This window comes from Pristis pectinata, chromosome 9, assembly GCF_009764475.1.
Source record: "Pristis pectinata isolate sPriPec2 chromosome 9, sPriPec2.1.pri, whole genome shotgun sequence".
Classification (NCBI taxonomy): domain Eukaryota; kingdom Metazoa; phylum Chordata; class Chondrichthyes; order Rhinopristiformes; family Pristidae; genus Pristis; species Pristis pectinata.
Window position 1 is genome coordinate 95222558 of NC_067413.1, and position 25656 is coordinate 95248213.

Here is a 25656-nt window from a genome sequence, read left to right on the forward strand (position 1 = left end):
GTCCAGGTGAGAGAAGGTTTATAGGCTTAAAGGCAAGAGACCAAATTAGCAAGTAAGTACAGTAAGATGGGAAAAGTTAGAATCATTATCACTGACATCTGTTGTGAAACATGTTGTTTTGTGGCAGCAATACAGTGCGAGACATAAGAATTACTATAAGCTACTAAAAGACAGAGTCAATTCCAGGAACAATGGTCAAAGGTAAAACTAAAATTTCTGCTTGCATGAAGCACATTGCAATAATGGTACAAACAGTAAGTCATGGTTAACCAAAGAGGACAAGGGAGAACTACAGCGTAGAGTGTTCTGGGGCCAGCCCGCAAGTGTCGCCACGATTCCGGTGCCAACATAGCACGCCCACAACTTCTTAACCTGTACGTCTTTGGAATGTGGGAGGAAACCGGAGCACCTGGAGGAAACCCACGCAGACACGGGGAGAACGTACAAACTCCTTACAGACAGTGGCGGGAATTGAACCCGGGTTGCTGGCGCTGTAATAGCGTTATGCTAACCACTACAGCGTCTGCCCTACCACCATATTTAATACCTACCACTATTCATAACGAGGGAAGTAAATTGTTCACATCAATCTAAAGCTTTTCCATCCTCTGCTTTTACCCTAAAGATTGCAGCTCACATGTTGTATGACAACGGGAGATGATAAATACAAACAGCCAGACCTGGAATACCAATTGGCCACGTGTAGCTACTGACTAATATGCTGGACAACACTTTTTGCACCTTCAACAAGGACAATAATAGGAACAGAAGGATATTCAGTCACTTGAGTCTATTCTGTAATTCAATCAGATCACACCAGATCAGCACCTCACCTCTATTTACCCATCGTAGCTCCTGGTTCTTGATTTTTGTGACCATCGTCCAAATTAGCTTTAAAGATTTAAACCGAGGTGTCTACAACGTGGGCAGATGGGACCTGCTTGCTGGGCAACACAGTTGGCATGGACGAGTTGGGCTGAAGGGCCTGTTTCTGTGCTGTACGGTTCTAACTTCTTTGGAAACTAAATTCCAGATTTTTTTCTTATTTCTATTGAGATCACATGCCTAATTATGCAACATATTACTCATTTTTTTAATACTCAGAAATGCAATTATGCACATCTGGATTCCCAAACATCTACATGTGGCTAACATACTGAATGTTGCTCCCAGGCTGCCTCCATTATCCCAGAGAAGGTTGCCAGCAATTGGTTTTCAGTCTGTTCCTCCCCTCTCTGTCAAGCAGCCATTCCTCACCACTGAAAATTCTGAACCACCACCCTCTCATTCTGATACTACAGGCCTGTGACCCACTGGGGACTGAGCAGTGCCAGGATGATCCACTGCTTTGTTACAGCATTAGGTTAATCTGTTATAAAACTAATAGGTACATCTCTGCAAAGATCTTACATATGTAATAAGCTGTTGCAACAGGACCTGAAAAGAAGTGTGACAACTTGCTGTTAGTCCTCATAATGAAGTAAAACCAGAAAATGCTGGAGGCATTCAGCAGGTCAAGATACATCTATGGGAAGATTAAGACAGTCAGCAAAGCGGGTCAAGTCAAGTATCCTTTATCAGGATTCTAATGAAGGACTGAAATATTGTCTCTATCTGTCTCACAGATGCTGCTTGATCTGCTGAGTGCTTCCAACATGTTCTGGTTTTGTTCTGGATGTACAGCACCAGCAGGTTTTTGCACAATTCATGCTGGAGTCTTTAGTTTTGTAAAGTCCCAGGCTGGTTGAGAATAATTACACATAGCAACACAGGAGATTCCTTCTCAGTTCTCCAGTACTCCATCCCATATCAAAAATCAGACAGGGTAGACATTTACAAAAAAGTATTAAGTTTATTCAGCTTGTGAAACATCCTTCATTTCAATACAATCTGATTTAGACATTTGGTTCATATATTAGAAAGTTGTTGATCTATGCAAACATTACTTCATTGGCATGGTAGTTGAGTTTATCTGAATGGACATAACTAAGTGGAATGCATCACGGTTCTAAATGGACTAAATGTATAAATTAACTAATTCTGCATTGTAAATGTATCAAACCTCCACTGTAAATGAATTAAATCTGTTTGGTAAATGGATTCCATCTGGAAAGTAAATGCACTCAATCTTTCATATATTTGGACAAAATCTGTACCAATTCTGTATTGTACATGAATTAAATCTGCACTGTACATATATGACACGTACAGTATTTATTGACTAAATCTGCAGTGTAAAGTGACTAAATCTGCATTTTAGAGGGCTAACTTTGTATTGTGAATAGACTGAAGTTGCAGTGTAAATGGACTAAATCTGCAGTGTCAATGAACTAAATCTTCAGTGTAAATTGGTTAAATCTGCAGTGGGAGCGATTATGCTGAAAAGCTGCCATTTTAAAGTTCAAGGTATTTAAATGTGATCAGTTACAAAAACTACCTCAACTACATTTTCACTGTTGCTTTGTAAAATAGGGGGGGAATGTTTAAGTCTACTGTTTGCAGGAGGATTGCTTCATATAAAAAGTCAACAAAACCGACAGAAGGGTTTGCTTTTATAGGGTGGGTTACTAGTGGGAAGACTCCACCTGCCAGCCACATGATATCTGGTAAGCTAAGGTAGGGAAATCACTCGTGTGGGCAGTGAGGCTTTCAGCTGCTTGGTCACACTGTGGCAAAATTGGCCCTGTACAGCACTGATGGGCAGATGCAATAAAGACTATGTTGTTACTGTTGAATAATACCACTCTCAGAAACATTCCAGAAAGAGGTTAAAAAGGGACCCAGTCGATGTAGAAAAAGCACTGAAAAATGCATGTATATGAACATTAAGATACTTAAATGGAATACCACTATGCAGAGTTTAGTAATATAATGTTGCATAGACTTACATTGAACATTATGTTAAAAATATTGGTGCACTGCGCTGTTTAGACATGACGATGGCAGATTTCAGAAACAAACACTAATTTCCATTCAGAGCAGTTTTGAAGGGAGAAAGGATCCGTCCTCATGGAGGTTGGATACAAAGTGATTCCCAGTGAAACGTAACTGCAGTGCATTCCAATGGGTGGAAAATCATATTTACCTAATGGACACAGTGGCCTGCCAAGGCTCAGCAACTTTCCCCATTTACCAACTTGGCTACGTTGTAATATGCGCAAGTTGAGTTAATAGCAGTTATAAATATGGCATTTTAACAGCAGTCCCATTTCAATTACTTTTCAACTAGCACCAAAGTATCAACAAGCATGACTGAGAAACTGTGTGAGAACAGTTCTTTAGATCAAATAGGGTTTGCTTTGTTAATAAAAAGACAACCCATGCAGATTTTTGAGGTATGTCATCTTTGGCTACCATTTCTGCCAACTGCCAATCTCATCAGAAAGCAATATTTACATTATCCCACTTGGATATATTTTTAGAGATAAAAATGTGTCACCCTTAACCAGTTTTGGCGATGAGACTGATGTAATTCCAAAGCTTTCGTGTGCAGATGCAGGCTGTTATTTTCTCCTCCTGTGATCGTGGAAGTAGCTGTTCTCAATGCAAAGAACAATGAAGTTATTTGCGCAGTTGTAGGAGTGCTGACCAAGGAGCTTTCCACTGGTAAGTGGCGACGCGTTGCCGGTGAGGGTCATGTCCGTCGCTCGCCATGCCCCGCAGTAACTTGTTGGAACCCGGCTGCCTCTTTCGCTGGATCCGTGCCATATTATTTTGTGGGGCCTTGAAAATAAGAATAAAATTGCAACAGAATTGCAAGATCGCCAGAAGAAAATGATGTGTAACACATGTACAGCAATTTTGGATACGATAGTGAACTACGGCTATGTCGGCCCTCTCGGTCGAAAGTAGTAGATCTGATGAGGAGGAGTAAGTGGACTCTCTTTTATATGTTACCCAATCTTTAATCACTAAACAACATCACTAAAACCCCCCCAGTTTCTATGACCAAGAAGGACAAAGGCAATGGGTGCATGAGAACGCCATCGCATGCCATCCTGACTTGGGAATACATTGTCCATTGTTCACCTTTCATCATTGCTGGGTCTGGCTACTGTAACTCACCATCCAACAGCATTGGGTACCTTCACCAGATGGACGGCAGCATTTCAAGAAGTTGGCTCACCAACCACTTCTCAACGGCAATCAGGGATATGTCATAAATGCTGATACACATGTTCAAATAAAAAATTCAAACTAATTGCCATTTCATCACAATGCTGGGTACTTGCTGTGTACAATGGGATCAACAAAATCCCTACATCACTACACTTCAAGTAAAGCCCCTTCAGACGTAGGACTTATACTATGAATGGTAGGGAGTGTAATCGAACAAAGGGACTTAGGAGTACAGGTATTGAAAGCGGCGTCACAGGTAGACAAGGTGGTGAAAAAGGGGTTCAGCACACTGGCCTTCATCAGTCAGGGCACTGAGTTATAGGAGTTGGGATATTATGTTGCAGTTGTATAAGTTGTTGGTGAGGCCGCACTTGGAGCACTGTGTACAGTTTTGGTCACCCTGTTATAGGAAAGACGTGGTTAAACTGGAAAGAACGCAGAAAAGGTTTACGAGGATGTTGCCAGGACGATAGGGCCTGAGTTATAGGGAGAGGTTGGCCGGGCTGGGTCTTTATTCCTTGGAATATAGGAGAATGAGGGGCATTATAGAAAGGTTTATTTGTTTATAATTACGTTTAAAATTATGAGAGGTGGTCGGTAACAGTCTTTTCCTCAGGGTAGGGGAGTCCAGAACTAGAGGGCGTAGATTTAGGGTGAGAGGGGAAAGATTTAAAAGGGACCTGAGGGGCAACTTTTTCACGCAGAGGGTGGTAAGTATATGGAACGAGCTGCCAGAGGAAGTGGGTGAGGCAGGTACAATAGTCACATTTAAGAAGCACTTGGATAGGTACATGGAGGGGCGGGTCTTGGAGGGATATGGGCCAAATGCAGGAAATTGGGACTAGCTGGGTGGCTGGGTGGGCACTGTGGTCAGCATGGACTGGTTGGGCTGCAGGGCCTGTATCCGTGTTGTATTGCTCTATGGCTCTATGTATGAGCCTTGATGCCCTCTGAGATCAAAAATGTTCTTTGCATTTGCCTTAATTTTTAACGGGAAATTCTTACCAGGAAGAATCCTTCATGACATTTCTTCCATCAAAGGAGTATATAGGAATGTCTGTGTTGAAAGTAGCACGGTTTTTAAAGATGGACTCCCAACTGTCAAAAAGCACTTGCCCCTGTCAAAAAGAAACATAACTTATTAACCTGAATTATTTTTCTGTTTTCCAGGAGGCGGAACCTGAGATCCACTTACTTCTACTTGACACTTATTTTTTTAATCAACCATTTTTATGAAAAATTGCCTGTCTGCTCCTGATCCACACTGGAAGAATTGACTCTTCCCTAAGCTGGCAAAGTTTCCCTGTGCCGGTGATCAGCTCACACGTCTGGTCGATTCTTAATTCTCCCCGTCTTCCCCTTCTGCCCAGAAGCTATCACTCACCTCAGATATGTGACTACAATCCCTATTTGTGATTTAGTTCCTGATGTTCCGTACTTCTTCAAATCCTGCACATACAGGCTCTGTCTGGACATCAATAGTAATGCTACCATGAAAAATTGGAGAGAAGGAGGATGAGGGGAGACATGATAGAGGTATACAAAATATTAAAAGGAATAGATAGAGTGAACAGCCAGCGTCTCTTTCCCAGGGCACCAATGCTCAATACAAGAGGGCATGTCTTTAAAGTAATGGGTGGGAAGTTCAAGGGAGATATCAGAAGGAGGTTTTTCACCCAGAGTGGTTGGTGCATAGAATGCGCTGCTTGGGGTGGTGGTGGAGGCTGATACGTTGATCAAGTTCAAGAGATTGTTAGATAAGCATATGGAGGAATTTAAAATAGAGGGATATGTGGGAGGAAGGGGTTGGATAGTATTAGGTGTGGTTTGAAGGTTGGCACAACATGGTGGGCCGAAGGGCCTGTATTGTGCTGTATTGTTCTATGGTTTTATATCTTATGTCTTGTTGTAACATTTTTTTGGTCATATATTTAGGAGAGCAATTCCACTGCAACCAGCTTTGTCAACAGTTCCTACTCAACTTTACGATGTTAACTGTCACAGTAATTTATAAAATCTAGCCACTAAATACTTTTATAAGTATACTTTTGATGTGCTTTTCCAGCTGTTGCTGCATAATATGTGAGCTCTGGCATGGTACTTCTCTGTGGGAGAAGATGTGGGGAAGGCTACTCTAGCTTCCGTACAACACTTGTGGGATGAAGACAACAACTGGAGGTGGGAATTCTGATGGATTCACCTCCCTAATTCAACAGCCAACTGTGGAGTCTAATTGATGTCTTGGTATTCAGGCACGGTAGTGTAGCGGTTAGCGTAACGCTATTACAGCGCCAGTGACCTGGGTTCAATTCCGGCTGCTGTCTGTAAGGAGTTTGTACGTTCTCCCCGTGTGTCTGCATGGGTTTCCTCCGGGTGCTTCGGTTTCCTCCCACATTCCAAAGACGTACGGGTTAGGAAGTTGTGGGCGTGCTCTGTAGGTGCCGGAAGCGTGGCGACACTTGCAGGCTGCCCCCCAGAACACTCTACGCAAAAGATGCATTTCACTGTGTGTTTCGATGTACATGTGACTAATAAAGATATCTCATCATCTCATAAGCAAGCTCAGTACGTATCAAGAATCAAACCTGGAACTGCTTTCCTGTACAACTCCTTCAGAGTACGGCAAACTTAAAACAGCACGTTCAATCTGAGTGAAGGGTTGATTTTGAATCATCAGTCAATGTAAACCACTGAAAAACCAGGCGGACCTGGGGCTTCAGTTGGTGTCCCCAGTAAACAACAAAGTTGGGGTGCAATCAGAGTTAGCCCCTGTAACAGGAGGCTCTGTGGTTTCAGTCAATGCTGCTCCCAGTAACATGCAAAGCTGGGGATACAATCCTAATCTTCTACTGGAACAGGCAAAGCTGTGTTCTGTCTTCCCCAGTGACAGGCACCGGAATTAGAATCAGCACTGCTTCCAGCAACAGCCATAGTGGGGGATTTCTTTACTGTGAGTGAATGGCGTGAGGTGAAAGTAACTGTGTTCTGTTACCACTTAATTACACATTGCTTGGAATATCTAGGCAGGGTTTTTGGGATTAATGTTATTGATGAACAATGCATAAAATAATTGGTAAGCTGTTCAGAAGTCAGGCATATATGACAAACGCTATGCTCCCAATCACTACCTTTGACCCATCTTTCCACTGTAGTTCCATGCTGGATGTGCAGATTTTCCCCTCCTCGTTACATAATACTGCTATATCCATTTACAGGAAACTTGGATATGAAGGACCTCTGTTTATCTCACAATATTTTGTTGCCATTCACCATGCAACCAAAATGGAAACACATATTTGGTTTAATTAAATTGTCATCCTGCTGTCTGAAACGTAATCTCTTGTTTATGCAAACGGAACAGTAGAATGATTCTCAAAGATGAACGCAAATCCTCAGCTCGGCCAAGAAGTGTTTCATTTCCGTCTGTGTATTGACTGAAACTCAGTTTAGCTTTTTATAATTGGTAATTTGAGCTGGGAGTACTGCGACTTAAGCTGCCTAAGTAATGATATCTCTGTCTTTGTTCTATAAACATTAATAAGAACACGGGGATATTAAGCAATAGGAAAAGCTATTACTCTCAGCTGGCCTAACTCTCCCTTGCTGGGGCTGAACATCTTTCTGAGACAAAATGCTGCAGGTTCAAGTCCCCCTCCGGAATCAGGGCTGAGTCTCTAATACAGGCAAAGGAGCTACCACACTGTTGTGGTTTCTCTTTCATATTACCATGTGGGCGGCACGGTAGTGTAGCGGTTAGCGTAACGCTATTACAGCGCCAGCGACCCGGGTTCAATTCCCGCCGCTGCCTGTAAGGAGTTTGTATGTTCTGCCTGTGTCTGCGTGGGTTTCCTCCGGGTGCTCCGGTTTCCTCCCACATTCCAAAGACGTATGGGTTAGGAGGTTGTGGGCGTGTTATGTTGGCGCCGGAAGTGTGGCGACACTTGCAGGCTGCCCCCAGAACACTCTACACAGAAAGGTGCATTTCACTGTGTGTTTCGATGTACATGTGACTAATAAAGGAATCTCATCTTATCTTATCTTAGAGGTGAGAGTAAACCAACCAGTACACCATACTGGTGAGCAAGTGGCTGGCACTATCAGTATGGAAGGGTTAAATTGGTGATGTTAACCACACAACCAAACCAGAAAGAAAGTTACTTTCACCGCAGCCCATTACACTACTTGGAAGCAGGCAGGAGAAGATCTCCAGAGTTCTCTGTGTGTTTGTGATAGATATCTTTTGTCACTCATCCTTCTTTCATAGATTTGTTCCATTGAAATTCATCTTCACCTCTGCCTTAAAAACTTTTCAATGCACTTCAACTGGCCATGGGCCTGTCAGTCTTTCTTGGGTGCCCATGTATCCTTTGGTGGTACTTGTAAACATACATAACAAGGGATGCAGGAGTTCCCATCACTGGATATTGCTTTTGAATAGATGCCACAGAACAAAAATGCTGTTTTCCATTATCCAATCTTCGACAGTTGATAATCTAGTTACCAAATTGACATTACATCAATCACCTCAGCCAACAGACTGTCTTGTCAATGGTTTCTAACTCACATCATCCGTTCTCAATTAACTTGTGTTGACAATTGAGATGAAAAATATGATAATGAGGAGTTAGCATGGATTTCAAAAGGGAAGTTCTTGACGTTAATGCATTTTTGAGGTAATCACAGAAAGAGCAGACAATAGCAATGCAGTAGATATAATTAATCTAGATCTTCAAAGGGCCTTCAGTAAGGAAGCTCATTATACACTAATGAATAAGGTCATGGAATTCAGAGTTGGGGACAAGGAACAGAATGGACTGTCTTCAGGGCAAGAAGCAGAGAGTGGGAGAAAAGGCCAGTAGTTTGCAGTGGAAGAAAGAGTTCCACAAGGATCTGTTCTGGGACCACCTTTCACAATTTAATCACTGAGACCCTTAAAATCATTTCCTAAATTTGCAGATAATACCAAATTGGAGGAAGGGGAAAGAATCAGTACTGGAAGGACTGTGGTATAGGAGGGCATTAATGAGCTTGCTCAGTGGGAAAATTCTTTGCAGATGAGGTTCAACACAGATAAATGTAAGGTTGTACATGTTGGGAGGACGGATAGAGAGGTCACTTCTCACATGGAAGATGTGAGCATATAGCAAACGAATCTTGGAATTCAAGTACACCAATCACTAAAAGTTGACCTGCTCAGTGACTTCGGCATTTTCTGTTTTTATTGCATATACTTCTGGTTGCCATCCTCTGTAAAGGATAGAGAGGCACTGGAAAGGATAATAGAAAGTCAAGGGTATTTATTTCAGGGGAGGATGAAGAGACTAGGTCTCTTTTCTCTGCAGAAAGGCTGAGGGGGTCACCAAATAAAGGTCTTTAAATCTTGACAGAGTGGTTACTTGCGGAGTACCACTTGTGGAGAAGGGCAAGAGTAGAGGCCGTCAAAATTGCTGAAAATGTAGATCTGCTATCACGTTGGGGTGGTTCAGGGGAGGTTGGACAAGCGTATGAACTGAAGTGGAACGAGGACAACACTGACTGATTTAGCTGCAGAAAGATAGGAGGAGGCGTGTTTGAAACATAACATGGATGGGTAAGGATGAGCGGCCTGTTAATATGCAGTATATCCCATGTAATCCGAAGAAACGTTGTATTTGAAGTATTGTTTTGCATCACTCTGAAACTGACTCAGCTGACTTCTGAGTATTAAGGCAATGCATTTTCCACAGTACCATTCAAAGATTTGGGTATTCTGTTATTGTTTCAGAGTTTATTACTAAGATTAACGGGAAATTACATAGAACGTAGAACATGACAGAACAGCACAGGCCCTTCGGCCCACAATGTTGTGCCAACATTTTATCCTGCTCTAACCCTTCCCTCCCACATAGCCCTCCATTTCTTTATCATTCATGTGTCTATCTAAGAGTCTCTTAAATGTCCCTAATGTATCTGCCCCCACAACCCCTGCCGGCAGTGCGTTCCATGCACCCACCGCTCTTTGTGTAAAAAAAACTTACTTCTGACATCCCCCTTATACCTTTCTCCAATCGCTTTAAAATTATGCCCCTCGTGTTAGCCATTGTCGCCCTGGGAAAAAGTCTCTGACTGTCCACTCGATCTATGCCTCTTATCATCTTGTACACCTCTATCAAGTCACCTCTCATCCTTCCTCTCTCCAAAGAGAAAAGCCCCAGCTCGCTCAACTTATTAATTAATAATTCGAATGCTCAACAATCCTTGTTATCACACAGTTTATACTAATGCCCATGGTTAAAATGAACGCCTATCAGTTTAGTTATTGCTTCGGTAAACGATAGTACTGTGGTTCAGGGAGTGGATTAGCAACCCAGCCAAATCCCTCCCAGGAAAGTTGTGAAACTGAATGCCATCAAGCTATTAATTTCTGCATTGACATTGGAAAAATGATCATGAAAGCTGTTAGACAGTTGCATAAACTATCCGAACACGATTAGTGAAAATGCAAACAAGTGACGGGACGTTTAACCACCAGCTTCATTTCTCCAGGCATTTGTTGTTCTTTGAACTTTGCTGCAAGCGTATTCAAACAATTCTCTTGATAGCCACTGTAATTTGACTTTCTAATTTTCTCCTTCCATCTCTTGTTTAACATTTTTGTGCACTGAATCCAACTATTCGTGAGCACCACTTGGTGTGCAGAGATTCCACTTTGTAGCAGCCTCTCAAAATCAACCCCTTCATTTCTTACTTCTTCACTACCTTGTTAAGTATTTATTTTTTTGCTAAAGTTCTTCTTCACTCAATTATTTTATCAGATTATCCCCAACACTATTTCTTTTTAGCTCCCTCACTCTGTAACGTCCTATTCAGAGTGGGTGTTCTGGTTTTGTTACCAATAATCTAGAGGCCTGGATTAATATCCCAGACAAATAAATTCAACAGGGGGCCTGAACATTTGAAATGAGTTTAAAAAAAATCTGGAAGTAAATGGGACTCAGAGGCTAAAAACTCAGATGGTTCTTTAATATCCTCGGAGGCAGTGGATTAACTCTTGTGTTCCAATTCTGCTTAAAACTGCAAAACTGATTCCAATGAGTCCGCTGATCGCTGGGCTGACATTAGAAAATGTCATGAAAGCTAACAGACTTTTGTACAAACTGTATAGGGAAAATGTGAACAACATGGATGAATGGCTGACAGCATTAACCACTGCCTCCAAACCCCAAGGCATTATTTGTTCTTTGTGCTTTGCTTGTCGCAAATATATTCAAATCATGAGTAGACACCAGAGTGGTAATCCACAACCAAAACTACTTGGGATTTTCTTTGAGAGACATTCCTTTTCCTGAAAGGGTATCGGTGAACCACTTGTTTTTCTACTTCAGGGAAATTTTTATTTTATAAATATATAGTTTCAAATTATTATGAACATCTGTCCTCTGGTCTTCAGAAGAGTGAATGCTTTCTACCATGCACACCAATCCCACTCCTCCCCCAACAATGGCCATCTGAACATACCCCACAGCCCACCAACTCACCAACCTTTAGAAAAAGACAAAACAAACAGGACTGATGAGAAACAAATTATAACTGAAAATTCCTCTCAAATTTTCTCCAACATCAACTTACAAAGGGACTTGAAGACTCCTCGAAATATAAAGTTACTCCTGGGATCACAATCTCTAATTATTTTTCTATAACCTCAAAGAAATTCATGGATTTTCAGGAAATTAGTACAAAGCATTTTTCCCTTGAACCCCCCTGAATGTATTCTTGGATACAGCAGTTCTAATACTTTGCCGGAAACAGCATTCAATGCAAATGTTGTTACCTTTAGATTGACGACTGGCATATTTAACCTGTCAGCTTTCCTCACCACCGTGTATAAGTCTTGCAGCTGAGAGGAGAGGAAAGCTCGGTACGTTGCCAAGGATCCCATCGCTTGAGCTTGCTGGAAACACTGCAAGTCAGCCCCACGGATTCCCCGCATGTTACCAGACAGGGGGGTGTTTAAAGCGACTAAGTGCAACTTTAAAAGAAACAAGAAAGAAAGGTTTGAGTTGAAGTAGACAATTTTCTATTCATACCTTCATATTTGCTCAAGCTTCATTTTTGGTGTGGAGCCTTAGTGAAATATGCAACTTAGCAAATGCTTCTCACCAAAAATGAAGCTTAAACAAGTTGTTTGTAGAAAGCCACACTGAGTTAAACTTCTGGTCGACAGCTCAGAACGATGGAATCTGTCAGTCTGAATCTGACAACCCAGCACATATAAAATCACAGCTTGGTGGTTATTGATGTGTCATAAGAACATATAAAGGAGGATTAGGTCATTTGACCTTCAACCCTACTCCGTCATTCAATAAGACCATAAAATAATTTACAGCGCCATTTTCTGGACTGACTCCATACCCCTTGGTTCCTTTAATATCGATCTCTGTCTGTAATGATATCTACCTCTGATCAACTAAGTCTCCAAGTTTACCTCCCTAAAGAACGTTAAGTGTTCAGAGAGCCCCGGGCATCCTTATTTTGAGATTGTGACGTCTGGTTCTAGACTTCTTGGTCAGGAGAAGCATCATCCCTGCACCTCTCCTGTTAAGCCCTGTAAAATTTATGATTCCATACTCAAGAGAGCATAGGCCCAGTCAACTTAATCTCTTCGCATAGGACAATTCACCCACCCCAGGAATTCAGATGGTGAACTTTTGTTGCACATCCTTGATTTCATATACTTCCTTCCTCGGGGTGCCATTGTAGTTTTACCAGGACTCTACATGCTGTCGTTACTCTTATAGTCTAACCCTCTTGGAAGAAAGGTCAATACACCATTGCCTTCCGCGATACTTGTGGAACCTCCATGGGAACTTGCAGTGATTCCAAAACAAGGTCACCCAGGAACCCTCTGAACACCAGCATCTTCCAATCTCTCACCATTTAGAATGCTCCGGTTTTGCTACTGTTGTGAAAGGCTTCACATTTTCTCACATTATATTCCATCCACAACCCAGGCCATTTCACTTAGCTGACCTACACCCACTAAAATATCTTCTGCATTCGCTAAACAACTTACACTGGCACCCAGTATTGTATCAACAGCAAATATTGCACTTGGCCCCCTGATCCAGATTGTGGACAGATTGACTTGTATGGTAAGTGATTCCTTTACAGGTCACAATGAGCAGACGCCGATCGCTTCTCCCATTTCTGTGATGCATCATTTTGAATTTGATATTGACCAGTTGTGAGCTGAGTCCTGGAAACTAGTTTTAACTGCTCTGTGTCATTGCAACATTAAGAAATGCACACACTTACAGCTGGTTTCTGATCGTTTATCTTTGGGAATGTGTTTGGTGCCTGATGGACAAAAAGAAACACACAAAAGTCATGAGCTTGTTTTATTGCCTCTTCCTTCTTCAGTGTGGCCTTAGTGGCAAGTTCAAAGCCTTTACTTACTGAGTAAGTATTCATGAACTGAAATGGGTCATCAGCTGGAGCAGGAATCAAATCACCAAGCTGGCAAAAAAAAATTACAAGAGAAAACTACTTAAGATTCTGATCCAGTAATAAATTGCAGAATTAGTGCTCATATTTAGAAACTTACTTGGAGCTTTCTCCAGCCATTGTAAACTCGAATGTAAAGGTCACTGCTATCTGCAACATAGCCCAGGGTACCTTCTGACACCGAAAAGGTTGCTTTGTGCATAAGTTCCATGTTCCTGTACACTGTTACCTGAGATAAACAAGATGAGACCTTAAACCAAAGTATTCAACAAGCAGGGACTAAATGAGATAAACGTTACAGGATGAAAATTTATTCAATTCAATATTAGTCAGAATTATACAGAAAAAGGTGAACAAAACTTTCCAAGTTAAAAAAAAATCAACAGACTCACCTTGTGATGAGGATAAAGGTTCTAACCACCATAAGCTGAGCCCATCCAAAACTCACTGCCCATGTGTTAACTCTCAGTAAGAACCCTTCATTCATTACTCCCATGCTCACTGACCTACATTGAACTGTGGTCTAGAAATAATTTAAAAATTTGACATCCATGTTTTCAAATTCCTCTGTGGTTTCTCCTCCTCAGAGCCTGTAAACCCCTCAGGCATTGCAATCGTCTGAGACTGGTGCATTGTTCCAACTCTGGCCTCTTGCTGACTCAGTTTGGCTCAACTTTGCATCAGCTGTCTGGGTCTCGAATTCTGGAGTCCCAACCTGAACCTTGCATTTTCATTCTTCAAGACCTCTGTTCCAATGTCCCTTTCTTTGTCTGGATATCAACTTTATATCCAATTACATTCCCTTAAAGTAATAACAGCATTTATAAATTTCCATTTAACTTTGCAAAATATCCCAACCTATAAAGCAGGAGAGTTTCCCAATCAAACTTTGTCACCAAGTAAGATGAGATGTATGAAGACATGGGGAAAAAGGGGAATTTTCAAATGAGCAGTTTATTTGGGGCAGGAGGACAAGACGGACAAGGTGAGCTCAGGCAAATATGAAGGGAGACACAGGAGACTGCAGATACTGGAATCCAGAGCAACACACAAAATGCTGGAGGAATCAACAGGTCAGGCAGCGTCCATGGAGGGAAATGGACAGTCAATGTTTTGGATCGAGACCTTCATCTGAACTGGACTTGAGGGAAGATGGCAGAAAAATAAGAGAAAGGCATTAAGTGCAGGGGTAGGGAAGGGGGTACCTTCGAGGTTTGGCTAAGAGAACAGAAGAAATGAGAAACGTAGCAGAAACAACAGAGGTGAGGGTATCAGCCTTGAGGGCAAATAAGATAAGATTTCTTTACTGGTCACGTGTACACCGAAGCACACAGTGAAATGCATCTTCTGCGTAGAGTGTTCTGGGGGCAGCCCGCAAGTGTCGTCACGCTTCCAGCACCAACATAGCACGCCCACAACTTCCTAACCCATACGTCTTTGGAATGTGGGAGGAAACCGGAGCACCCGGAGGAAACCCACACAGACACGGGGAGAACGTACCAACTCCTTACAGGCAGTGGCCGGAATTGAACCCGGGTCGCTGGCGCTGTAATAGCATTACGCTAACCGCTACGTTACCGTGCCTGTAAGCTCATGAGCTCCTTGTACCACATTGGGCACGTGGATGAAGGAGACAGAAAGCGGTTTTAGAAGGTGGTTTGCAATGGTAAAAACAAAATCTGGATATATGCTTGTAGGTCATGGGGAAGCAGGGGGCGGCAGGACTGATTTCTTCCCAAGACCCAGCACGTAACAGACAGATGAGCTTCTGAGCTGCATCACTCCAATGATAAGAATGTGAGAAACAGGAGCAGGAGCAGGTCATAAGGACACCTGAACCTGATTAGCTACTGGGCAAGTTTTTACCTCTTCTACCTCAGCTCCACTCTTCTGCTTTATCCCCATTTTCTAAATTAATTCAAGGGATGTGGGCTTGACATTGCCCGTCCCCAATTGTCCTTGAGAAGGTGGTGGTGAGCTGCCCTCTTGAACCGCTGCAGTCCCTGAGGTGTGGGTGTACCCACAGTGCTGCCAGGGAGGGAGTTCCAGGATTTTGTCCCAGCAGCGGTGAAGGAACGGCGATATACTTCCAAGTCAGGATGGGGTGTGGCTTGGAGGGCAACTTCCAAGTGGTGGTGTTCCTCGTGCTTTTGATCCACCTGGCCCTCCAACTGGTAGAGGTGGTGGGTTTGGAAGGTGCTAAGGAGTCTTGGTGCGTTGCTGCAGTGCATCCTGTAGATGGAACAAACTGCTGCCACTGTGTGTCAGTGGAGGAGTGAGTAAATGGTTGTGGATGGGGTGCCTATCAAGCGGGCTGCCATGTTCTGTGTGGTGTCAAGTTGCAGCTGAGTGTCGTTGAAGCTGCGCTCAACCAGGCAAGTGCAGAGTGTTCCATCACACCCCTGACTTGAGTCTTGCAGATGGTGGACAGGCCTTGGGGAGTTGGGATGTGAGATACTTGCCACAGGACTCCGAGCATCTGACCTGCTCTTGTAGCCAACATTGTGTATATGGCTACTCCAGGTCAGTTAATGGTAACCACCAGGATATTGATAGTGGGGAAGTCAGTGATGCTAATGTCAGGGGGTGATAGCTGGATTTCCTCTTGTTGGATATTGTCACGGTTGGCACTTGTGTGACACAAATGTTACTTGCCATTCATCAGCCCAGGTTTAGTATTATCCAGGTCTTACTGCATTTGGCTGTGGACTGCTTCATTATCTGAGGAGTTGCGAATGGTGCTGAACCCTGTGCAATCATCAACGAACATCCCTACTTCTGACCTTAGTCATCTCACAATTTGAATGGACTCGCCTACTGGGCATATACAACTCCCTGGAATAGAGAACTCATAATCATGAGTGTGTGTGACAGCTGAAGGTGATCTTAAGGACCCATATGTACAATTTGTTGTGACCCTATTGTTATCAACACCCTCTAGCAGATGAGTGCACAAATAAATATGGTTTCCTCCTGCACACTGTTGCTCATCTGAGTGAATGGCCAACTTTATCCACAGACTTTGATTCCCTGTTCACAGACCCTCCAGCCTGCCGAGCTCCGTAAGGACTTTGCATGTTTTAATGAGATCCCTTTTCACTTTTCGACACTTAAGAGGCTATCAGCCCATTTTACTCAATCTCTCCTAAGGAAACCCTCTCAAATCTTACCCAACCTACCTGAAGAAAAGAAAGATCAACACAGTCATGGTGTACTGCAGGTCAGATGTGACCTTTCGTCTTCTTAGGTGAAAGGTTCTAAGCTGAAATGTTACTCGGGGCATGGAGGCTTTTCCACTGAAGCACACACTGGGAAATCATGGCTGTGCTCTCTCGGGGCTTTCAATGGAATTCAGTGTGTCTACTCTCTTCTGCAATACACTCATCTGCCGGGTCTTGTTTCACTTACCAGGCTGCCGCTGCCTCCTTGTCCTGGTGGGCCTGCTGGTCCAGGGGGTCCAGGAAGTGCAACAGCTGGAGAGGAAGAAGGACACATGACTGGAAGGTGAAGACTGGTCACAGCATTCCGAGCCTCCGACCTGCTCTTGTAGCCACGTTGTGACTGTGGCTACTCCAGGTCAGCGTCTGCCGGCCACGTTGTGGCGCACCAGTGTGTGGCTCCATTGCTGATGTAAACCCGAGCACCACCGGCTTCGTCACACTTTCTCGGTACTGGGAGATCTCCTGCCGTTTGACAGTGAACTGAAATACCCATCCCAGAGTTGACAGTGTGGACTCACCTGATCCAAAGATACCCGGCATTCCTGGAGGCCCAGGAGGTCCAGGGCGTCCCGGTGGACCTACAATTCCATATCCCGGAGGACCTGGAAGACCAGGCATTCCTGGAGGTCCCATTGGTCCCACAACAGATTCACCCTTGGGTCCCTGCAGGGAGGAGGGAAGGGGAACACGTTTAACAGGGGGGTGGGGGGAGAACCTTAGATTTTTATTTTGAAGAGCAGAGGTAGGGTTTAAAACCTGAAGTGTTGACCAATCCTCATTGTCCCACAGGAATCGCCTGTCTCACTGAGAGTCTCTGGCTGCCTTTATTTTTGTTTTCAGATCTGTTACAGCTGCAGTATTTTGCTTGTGTTTGGGTAATATTGAACATGTACGATCTATATGACAAGGTGGGAGGTAAAAACTGCGCTGACTCACCGTGATGTCATCAGGAAAGAGAGCGTTAGGTTTATGGAGGGAAACCTGAGAAATTAGCCCTTGGGATTAAAAACACTGAGGATGACCTGACTGAGATCTTTAAGATTCCGAAGGATTACAAAAAAACAAAAGATGAGAGATTATTCAGTCTGCAGGTTGGTTACAAGAGGGAAAACTATTAATAAAACCAAAGAAAAGCCACAGCAGAGGTTGTAGTAATTTTCTTAACTGCAATGTTCTCAATGCAAGTGCACAAAGTCTTTCTATAAGGTGCTGAGGGAGACCAGGCTATCACAGATCCAAAAGACTAAAGATCTGTTTCCACTCTGTAACTAAATGTGATTCTATATTATGATGAATATCACAGGTGTATGACATTTGGCATATTTTCAATACTCTTAGGCTTTGTCCTAATTAATGCTTTGCTGGGTAATGTTAAAGATATTGTTCAGAGGTACTTACCACTGGCCCAGGTCTTCCATGAGGTCCAATGGGGCCTGGAGGTCCAGGCAAACCAGGCAGAAACAAGCCACCTCCCGATTCTCCCTTTTCCCCCTTCTGACCCAATGCTCCCGAGTCTCCTTTTTCACCCTTCGGTATTAAGAACAAGAACACGTTTTAATTTATTGACCCAAGATGACCGGAAATTAACAAACAATCATACATTTATATTGTATCTTTTATGATCTGAAGACATCCCAAAGAACTTTACTTCTGAAATATGTTGCAATGCAGGAAAGGCAGCAGCCAATCTGTGTACAGCAAGATCCACAAGGATCATTGTGGTAGTGATTGAATAACCTGCTTTTAGTCTGGCCAGAACATTGGGATAATTGTCCTGCCCTTCTTGAAAATTGTCCTGTCAGATCTTTAACAGCCACTTGAGAGAGCAGATAGGGTCTCAGCTTAATACTTCATCTGAAAGTCAGCACCACTGGCAGGGGAGCACTCCAGTAGTCCAGTATTCCAAGGCTCTGGAATGGGACTTAATAACACAAGCTCCAGCTCAGAAACTGAGTCTCTCATCAGTCAAGGAATTCAAGGATCGCTAGAGTTGTCAAACTGATAATGACAACAGTCCAGTTACCCAAGCTTTATAGATAGATATAGATATTTATTTATTAAGTCACATGTACATCGAAACACACAGTGAAGTGCATCTTTTTGCGTTACTGAGAATGTGCTGGGGGCAGCCCGCAAGTGTCACCATGCTTCCAGCACCAACACAGTATGCCCACAACTTCCTAACCTGTACATCTTTTGGAATGTGGGAGGAAACCGGAGCACCCGGAGGAAACCCACGCAGACACGGGGAGAATGTACAAACTCCTTACAGACAGCGGTGGAATTGAACCCGGGTCTCTGGTGCTGTAATAGTGTTACACTAACCACTACACTACTGTGCTGAGGATTGGAAGGTCCTTGATAAACAGCGCTTCATTTATGTTAAGGTCCAGTAGGCAGGAGGTCTTCCTCAAGAAGGTCTGTAATCACAACAATTGCAGCAGCCTGCAGCACTTTCCCCAGACAGTCCAAGATACTGAGCTCTGCACAGCTCTACACCCATTCTGTGCAAGGGCCTTCTGTGGCCCACCTTAAACTCCAGCTCATGCTAGCCTACTGCCTTCTTTGCTTCAATGAACTGTATCCAGAGCAGAGCCCATGGTATTATTTTGTTTTGTTTATATTTACCTTAACAAATCGAAAGCACAACCTGAAGTGATCCCAAATTCAGGCCACACTGATGTGAGAACATCTTCATTAAGGTCATTGCCTTTTTACTTTCAGCAAACTGATCAGTTACCACTCTGTTGTAAAATTATACTGGCCTAACAACTGCTTCGGCAGTGTAGCGGTTAGCATAACGCTTTACAGCGCCAGCGACCCAGGGTCAATTCCGGCCACTGACTGTAAGGAGTTTGTATGTTCTCCCCGTGTCTGCGTGGGTTTCCTCCGGGTGCTCCGGTTTCCTCCCACATTCTATAGACGTACAGTTAGGAAGTTGTGGGCATGCTATGTTGGCGCTGGAAACGTGGCAACACTTGCGGGCTGCCCCCAGAACACTCTACGCAAAAGATGTATTTCACTGTGTGTTTCGATGTACATGTGACTAATAAAGGTATCTTATCCCAAAACTGCGACTAGGTTCCACTTGTCCTCATTTTCACCTCCACATTCAATGAATCATTGTCTGCCCTGTCCACTCACCACCAAACACATCATGCCCTTCCCTTTCAGCATTATGAAGTGAAAGTCTGTTCCCTCTTTGACACCCTGGTTCCCCACCCACCCCCCTTTAATCACCTCAACAACCCTCTCCTCAAACACAGGAGAAGAAACACCTGTTCTTTCATCTCCTCTCTTCCTACTTCCCGGTGTCCCAGACGCACTTCCAACCTACTCACAATAAGATGGCTCTCTCTGAACCTCTTACAATGCCCAACGAAAGTCAAAATAAGCTCAAGGAACAGCACTGCCTCTTCAGACACAACTTTGTAGCCTCAACACTGAGTTCAAGAATGATTCTGCTACTCCACCTCTAGGCTAAACTTTTGTTCTTTATCTGTTACAAATTTCCTTCTGCTCAATCAATAACTTTTTGTCAATTATTTTCTTCCACCTTTGATACTGTGAAAGAGCTTCCATCTGTCCCTAAATGTTCACTCTATCTTTAATCTTATGAAATCACTACCTGTTGCACTTTTCCAGAGTGGGAACTTTACCAACCCTGATTCTTGTTGCTGTTAGTATAGTGAAGGCAAATGCTAGCTGGCTTGCTGAGTATTTTCAGCATTTTCTATTTTCATTTAAGATTTCCAGGGTCTGCAGTGTTTTGCTTTTGTACTTACTTTAAGGCTGATATATGGTGAATAGGGACCTAAAAAAATTGAAATCTCGAGTGAAATTCATTGATAAACTTAAACAAACAAATTGATTAAAGTTTAATTACAAAAAATCACACAGTTTTAAGTCTGTCCCCAGAATTGTAATTCTCATTATCATTACACCAAACCTTCTTATGAGACTATCACTGGGAGTTGTGTGTCAGGCATTGGAGTGTTCGGTCACAATGTCACAATGCAGCTTGCTTTAAATTGCAGGCTTGTGTGTTCTATACCATGTATAAAAAGACACAGTCTGACTCAGAACCATCTGAGGGTTTAACCTGTATTATTGCAGGTGAAATAAATCCCTTCAGCATCTGCGCAGGTATAAAATTACAGGGCAAAGCAAATTAATTTGCATTAGATTTGTTCACAGGGCATACTGCAACGCAGCAGGATCAAAGTCTGTAAGCACAGTTGTCGGTTCTACAGTTAACACAAAGGCTAGCCTTTCCTGACTTAAATTAGATTATTAAACCACCAAAACAGTTTTGCAATTCTTTTCCCCAGGGTTGGGGAATCAAGAACTAGAGGTCATAGGTTTAAGGTGAGAGGGGAGGGATTTAATAGGAACCTGGAGGGAAACTTTTTCACTCAGAGGATGGTCAGTGTGGGGAATGAGCTTCCAGAGGAAGGTGCAGTAACAACATTTAAAAGGAACTTGGACAGGTACATGGATAGGAAAGGTTTGGAGGGATATGGGCCAAATGCGGGTAAATGGGACTAGCTTAGCTGGCAATCTTGGTCGGCATGGATGAGTTGGGCCGAAGGGCCTGTTTCTGTGCTGTATGACTCTATAACAGGCAGCAACATTGGGGGAGGGGCAGGGTGTTGATGGACATGGGATGGAAAATAGGTTACACGGAAATAAGTGTGATTGACAGGATTATACTGAGACTCAGTATAGACTTGATGACTGCTTCCCTGTCGTAAGTAAATATGAGAAATATAAAAGCAGGTAGAGGAATCTTGGCCAGAGCATTTCACATGCTCAAAATGTTCTTCATAGTGACTTGTGGGATATATGTTCTGAATTTCTCATTCACTATCCAGCAGATTAGAAATTTGCAGTCGCTCTCCTGATATATTAGGTTGGCATTGCACTTCACTTAGTTCAAATATCATGGGGTCAAGTCACACTCCGGACTCCTGTGCACAAAAATATCCATGCAGTCATGAGGGTGAAAAATGACTATCATCCAAGAAGTATCCAATTTGTTGTAAAGTGCTTTGGGACATCCTGAGATTGGGAAAGCTGCTACATAAATGGCAGGTCCTTTTTCCCAGCATAACTGAGTCAGACTCCCTGTTGACAGAGCAATCTCAGTTAATTATCCTCATATTTAGAAATTTAGAGGGCCCTGGCATTGAGGATTTGAATTCACTTTGGAATTATGGGGCTACAGGAAGATCCTGCCAAAAGGTTCATTTTAGAAAAAAAACTTAAAAGAGGAACCTTATGCAATAATTTTTAACTTATTGAAATCTGTGTTGATATAATCAAAAGAACATAAAGCAAGATTTGTATTTCAATGGCACTTTTCATAAACACAGGGCAACTTTAAACACGTTGCTGTCAATGGTATTCTTCTGAAGTGCCGCTTGGGAACATGGCAGCCAAGTTATGAACAGCGTCGTCAGACAAACATCACTGTTTGAGGAGCAGGGCATCTGTTTTTAGTTGTTGGTTGAGTGTTAAATGTTGGCCTGGCCATCGGGGAGAACTGCTCTAATCTTCTTCAAAATGCTCCCATGGGATCTTCTATATTTGCTGTGAGGCTCAGTGATAATTGGGGTTTAATGCTCATCCAACAATGGGACTTCCAGACTGCACTGAAGTATAGGTCTGTAACATGCACCCAGGTCTCTCAGTGGAAGTTGAATTCAAAACCTACTGACTGAGAGTCATGACGCTTTCACTGAATCATTTCAGACACAAGACTTAATATCTTGTGTACATTTGTATTAATGCAGTGAAATTTACTAATGTATACTTCCTTAAGATCAAAGTCAATTCCAAATTCAAGCTCTTGTTGCAGTCATTTGAGGGATGGGCCTCATTTTAACACCTGGTCAATGTTCTGGCAAACACAGATGGCTCACCAGTTGAAGAGGGTGAGAATCTATTGGCTCCCATGCAGAGGTGAGGTGAGTTATTTTTGATTCTTTGAAGTTGTACAATGTCATCTATAACATAACATAATCTCTCTAAGATCATACAAATCAATGGCCAGTAAAACTACTTCTTCACATAACATACAGTTAAAATTTTTACATTGGAAAGGAATAAAACATTTCACAATACCTGGCAGTCCTGGGGCACCTTGCTCCCCCTTTTCACCTTTACCACCTTTCGGTCCAAATAATCCAAAGGAACCCTTCTCCCCCTTCAGTCCTTGGAGAAATGAACACATGTTGATTATATATTTCCGTAAATCAGAAGGTGCCATTCTCGACTGATGAGCTAATTCCACCACACGTGGCAGAACTGATTATGAATGGGGCACAGATACTTCCAAAGAAACATTTCTTTAAGAAAAGCTGCCAAAGTGCGATAGTGCTGTGACAACTGGTGGACAGATTCCGTAAACGTGTTCTATTTTATTAAGCACGTTCACACAAATAACCATGCTGACTTGGAAGATCAGTCTTCTCAATAGGTTATATCATTGGGTTTTCCTGATACATCCTACGGCAAGCAGCAAGACATGTGCTTGAGTTTACTTCTCTCAGAGGTAAGGAGACTCCTTTTTCTGTTTAATGACGTAAGGTCATTACTATCATCAAATACCAGCAGATGATGAGACAATGGGATAGATGCTCCAACAAGTTTCACAGCCACAATCTGCTCTGGCTCTGATTTTCCCATCTCCCCCATTCAATTGTTTTGGAGCCTTTAACAATGGATGTCATCGACATTAAAGGCCTTAAGTATATAAATTATTTTTAAATCAGCAGACTAAACACTGTGCAAACTGAAATGTCCACCATATTTTAATGCAATATTTCACCACTTCAAAAAGTTTCATAAAACCGTTCATCCTGTATAATTGAAATTTATTTTTTTCTGTACTTTAGTCAAGTTGAAGTTGCTGCCAGAACATTCACAACCCCCTTTCTAATTCTTTAAATGTTATTTGGCCTTCAGAATCAAATTCAATGGAGAATAGTAAAAACTCTGGCTATCATTGTTAATTTAAGAACTTTGGGCAAAGTCTGATCAGAGAAGTTAGCTTCTTGCTTTTATCTGTGTCCAACTGCTCGCAAAGCTCAGAGAGAACAAATGGGCAGGTTTGTGCAGACCCTGCATTCAAAACACGAGTAGACCATTTATGCACAAGACATTCTGATATCCTCCCCGGAGATGCAAGAGATTCTGCAGATGCTGGAATCTGGATCAACACACAAAAAGTGCTGGAGGAACTCAGCAGGTCAGGCAGCATCCGTGGAGGGAAATAAACGGTCGACTTTTCGGGCCGAGACCCTTCATCAGGACCGGAAAGGAAGAGGGCAGAAGCCAGAATAAGAAGGTGGGGGGAGGGGGAGGAGCACACGCAGGCAGGTGATAGGTGAGTCCAGGTGAGAGGGGGTAGGTCGGCTGGTGGGGGAGGGTGGAAGATGTAATAAGCTGAGAGGTGACAGGGAGAAGAGGCAGAGGGCTGAAGAAGAAGGAATCTGGAAGGAGAGGGCAGTGAACCATGGACTAAAGGATGGGGGAGGGGAGGAGAGGAGATGGGCAGGTCATCAAGGTGGGGGAAGGGAGCCACAGGAATAAGGGAAGACAAAGGAGTGGGGAGGAATAGACAAAGGGGAGAGGTTACCGGAAGTTGGAGAAATCAATGTTGAGGCCATCAGGTTGGAGACTCCCAAGGTGGAATATGTGGTGTTGTTCCTCCAACCTTTTTTCTGATATCCTCCCTCATTCTTTTAATAGATGGACTCTTGACCTCACAATCTACCTTGTTTGACCTTGCACCTTATTGTCTACCTGTGATGAACTTCCCTGCAGCTGTGACACTTTACTCTGTATTCTGTTATTGTTTTTACCCTGTACTACCTCAACGCACTGTGTAATGAATTGACCTGTACGATCGGTATGCAAGTCAAGTTTTTCACTGTACCTTGGTACAATTGACAATAATAAACCAATACCAATACCAATAATTTCTAAGTATCATTGAAGCAACAAAGTGGATCGTACATTGTTAGAGAAAAGCATTCAATCAGATTGACAGATAGATTTAGACAGAGCTATCTGTCTTGCCATTCTGGATGTATGAACAAATGAAAAACTGAAACTATAACCATAGGTTGGAACAGATTGATACAAGTGATGGGGCGGTCATGAGCTAAATGATTCTTCAGGCTGAAACCCTGATCAGGATGAACAAGGAGTTTTGTTCAGCTGCTGGTAATAGCTTGCTCATTTTCATGTAGGGACTAAATGAATGCAGGAGAAACAAGCATGCATTCTTTCCCACAAAATGAAATCACATCCAGAGAAATCATTTTAATAAAAGAATTGCAAATCTGAGCAGGTGGACAACAGGTTAACCTACCCAGAAAGTTGAAGTCCTCTTGCTGTTTAAATTGACCATTTATCTAAAAGAGAAGGAGAGCAAGAAACCAGATGTCAGTGACTACGAACTGTATTAGCCCACAACACCAGCTAGCAAATGCACTTAAAAAATCAGGATTACCTTTTTTTCAATTAACAATATCTCTTACTGGTTTTTATTTACACCTTTCAACCACTGTATGTAAATCCTATTTTAATAAAATGAAGCAGAAATGACTTACTTCTAACAACTTATAGTTGGCATAAATTTGCATTCATATACAAATTTAAATGCATTGAATCTCAATAAATAGAATGCTTAAATGAGCAGAGCATTTCTCACTTGAGAACTCGAAAGTAGTTGGAGACACTGGGGTGTTCATAGATCAGGTGTGTGTTTATCCAGACTCTGCTGTACAACACTTTTCTACCCAGCAGAAGCTGCATTGTAGGC

At 42.8% G+C, this 25656-nt stretch overlaps 1 protein-coding gene across 4 annotated transcripts in view; it reads right to left on the bottom strand.

Moving 5' to 3' along the window:
- Positions 1-1828: 1828 nt before the first annotated feature.
- Positions 1829-25656, bottom strand: part of LOC127574270 (collagen alpha-1(XV) chain-like) — a 226190-nt gene continuing 202362 nt past the window's right edge. For all 4 annotated transcript variants that reach the window (XM_052023136.1, XM_052023134.1, XM_052023133.1 and 1 more), the window contains 12 exons: positions 25204-25246; positions 22950-23039; positions 20609-20637; positions 18222-18350; positions 17342-17486; positions 17011-17075; positions 13703-13831; positions 13555-13614; positions 13414-13455; positions 11930-12127; positions 5125-5237; positions 1829-3723 (listed from right to left, as the gene is read on the bottom strand). In XM_052023136.1, coding sequence (XP_051879096.1) covers positions 3504-3723; positions 5125-5237; positions 11930-12127; positions 13414-13455; positions 13555-13614; positions 13703-13831; positions 17011-17075; positions 17342-17486; positions 18222-18350; positions 20609-20637; positions 22950-23039; positions 25204-25246 — 1263 coding nt within the window. In that variant the 3' untranslated portion in view covers positions 1829-3503. The remainder of the gene's footprint in view (positions 3724-5124; positions 5238-11929; positions 12128-13413; positions 13456-13554; positions 13615-13702; positions 13832-17010; positions 17076-17341; positions 17487-18221; positions 18351-20608; positions 20638-22949; positions 23040-25203; positions 25247-25656) is intronic.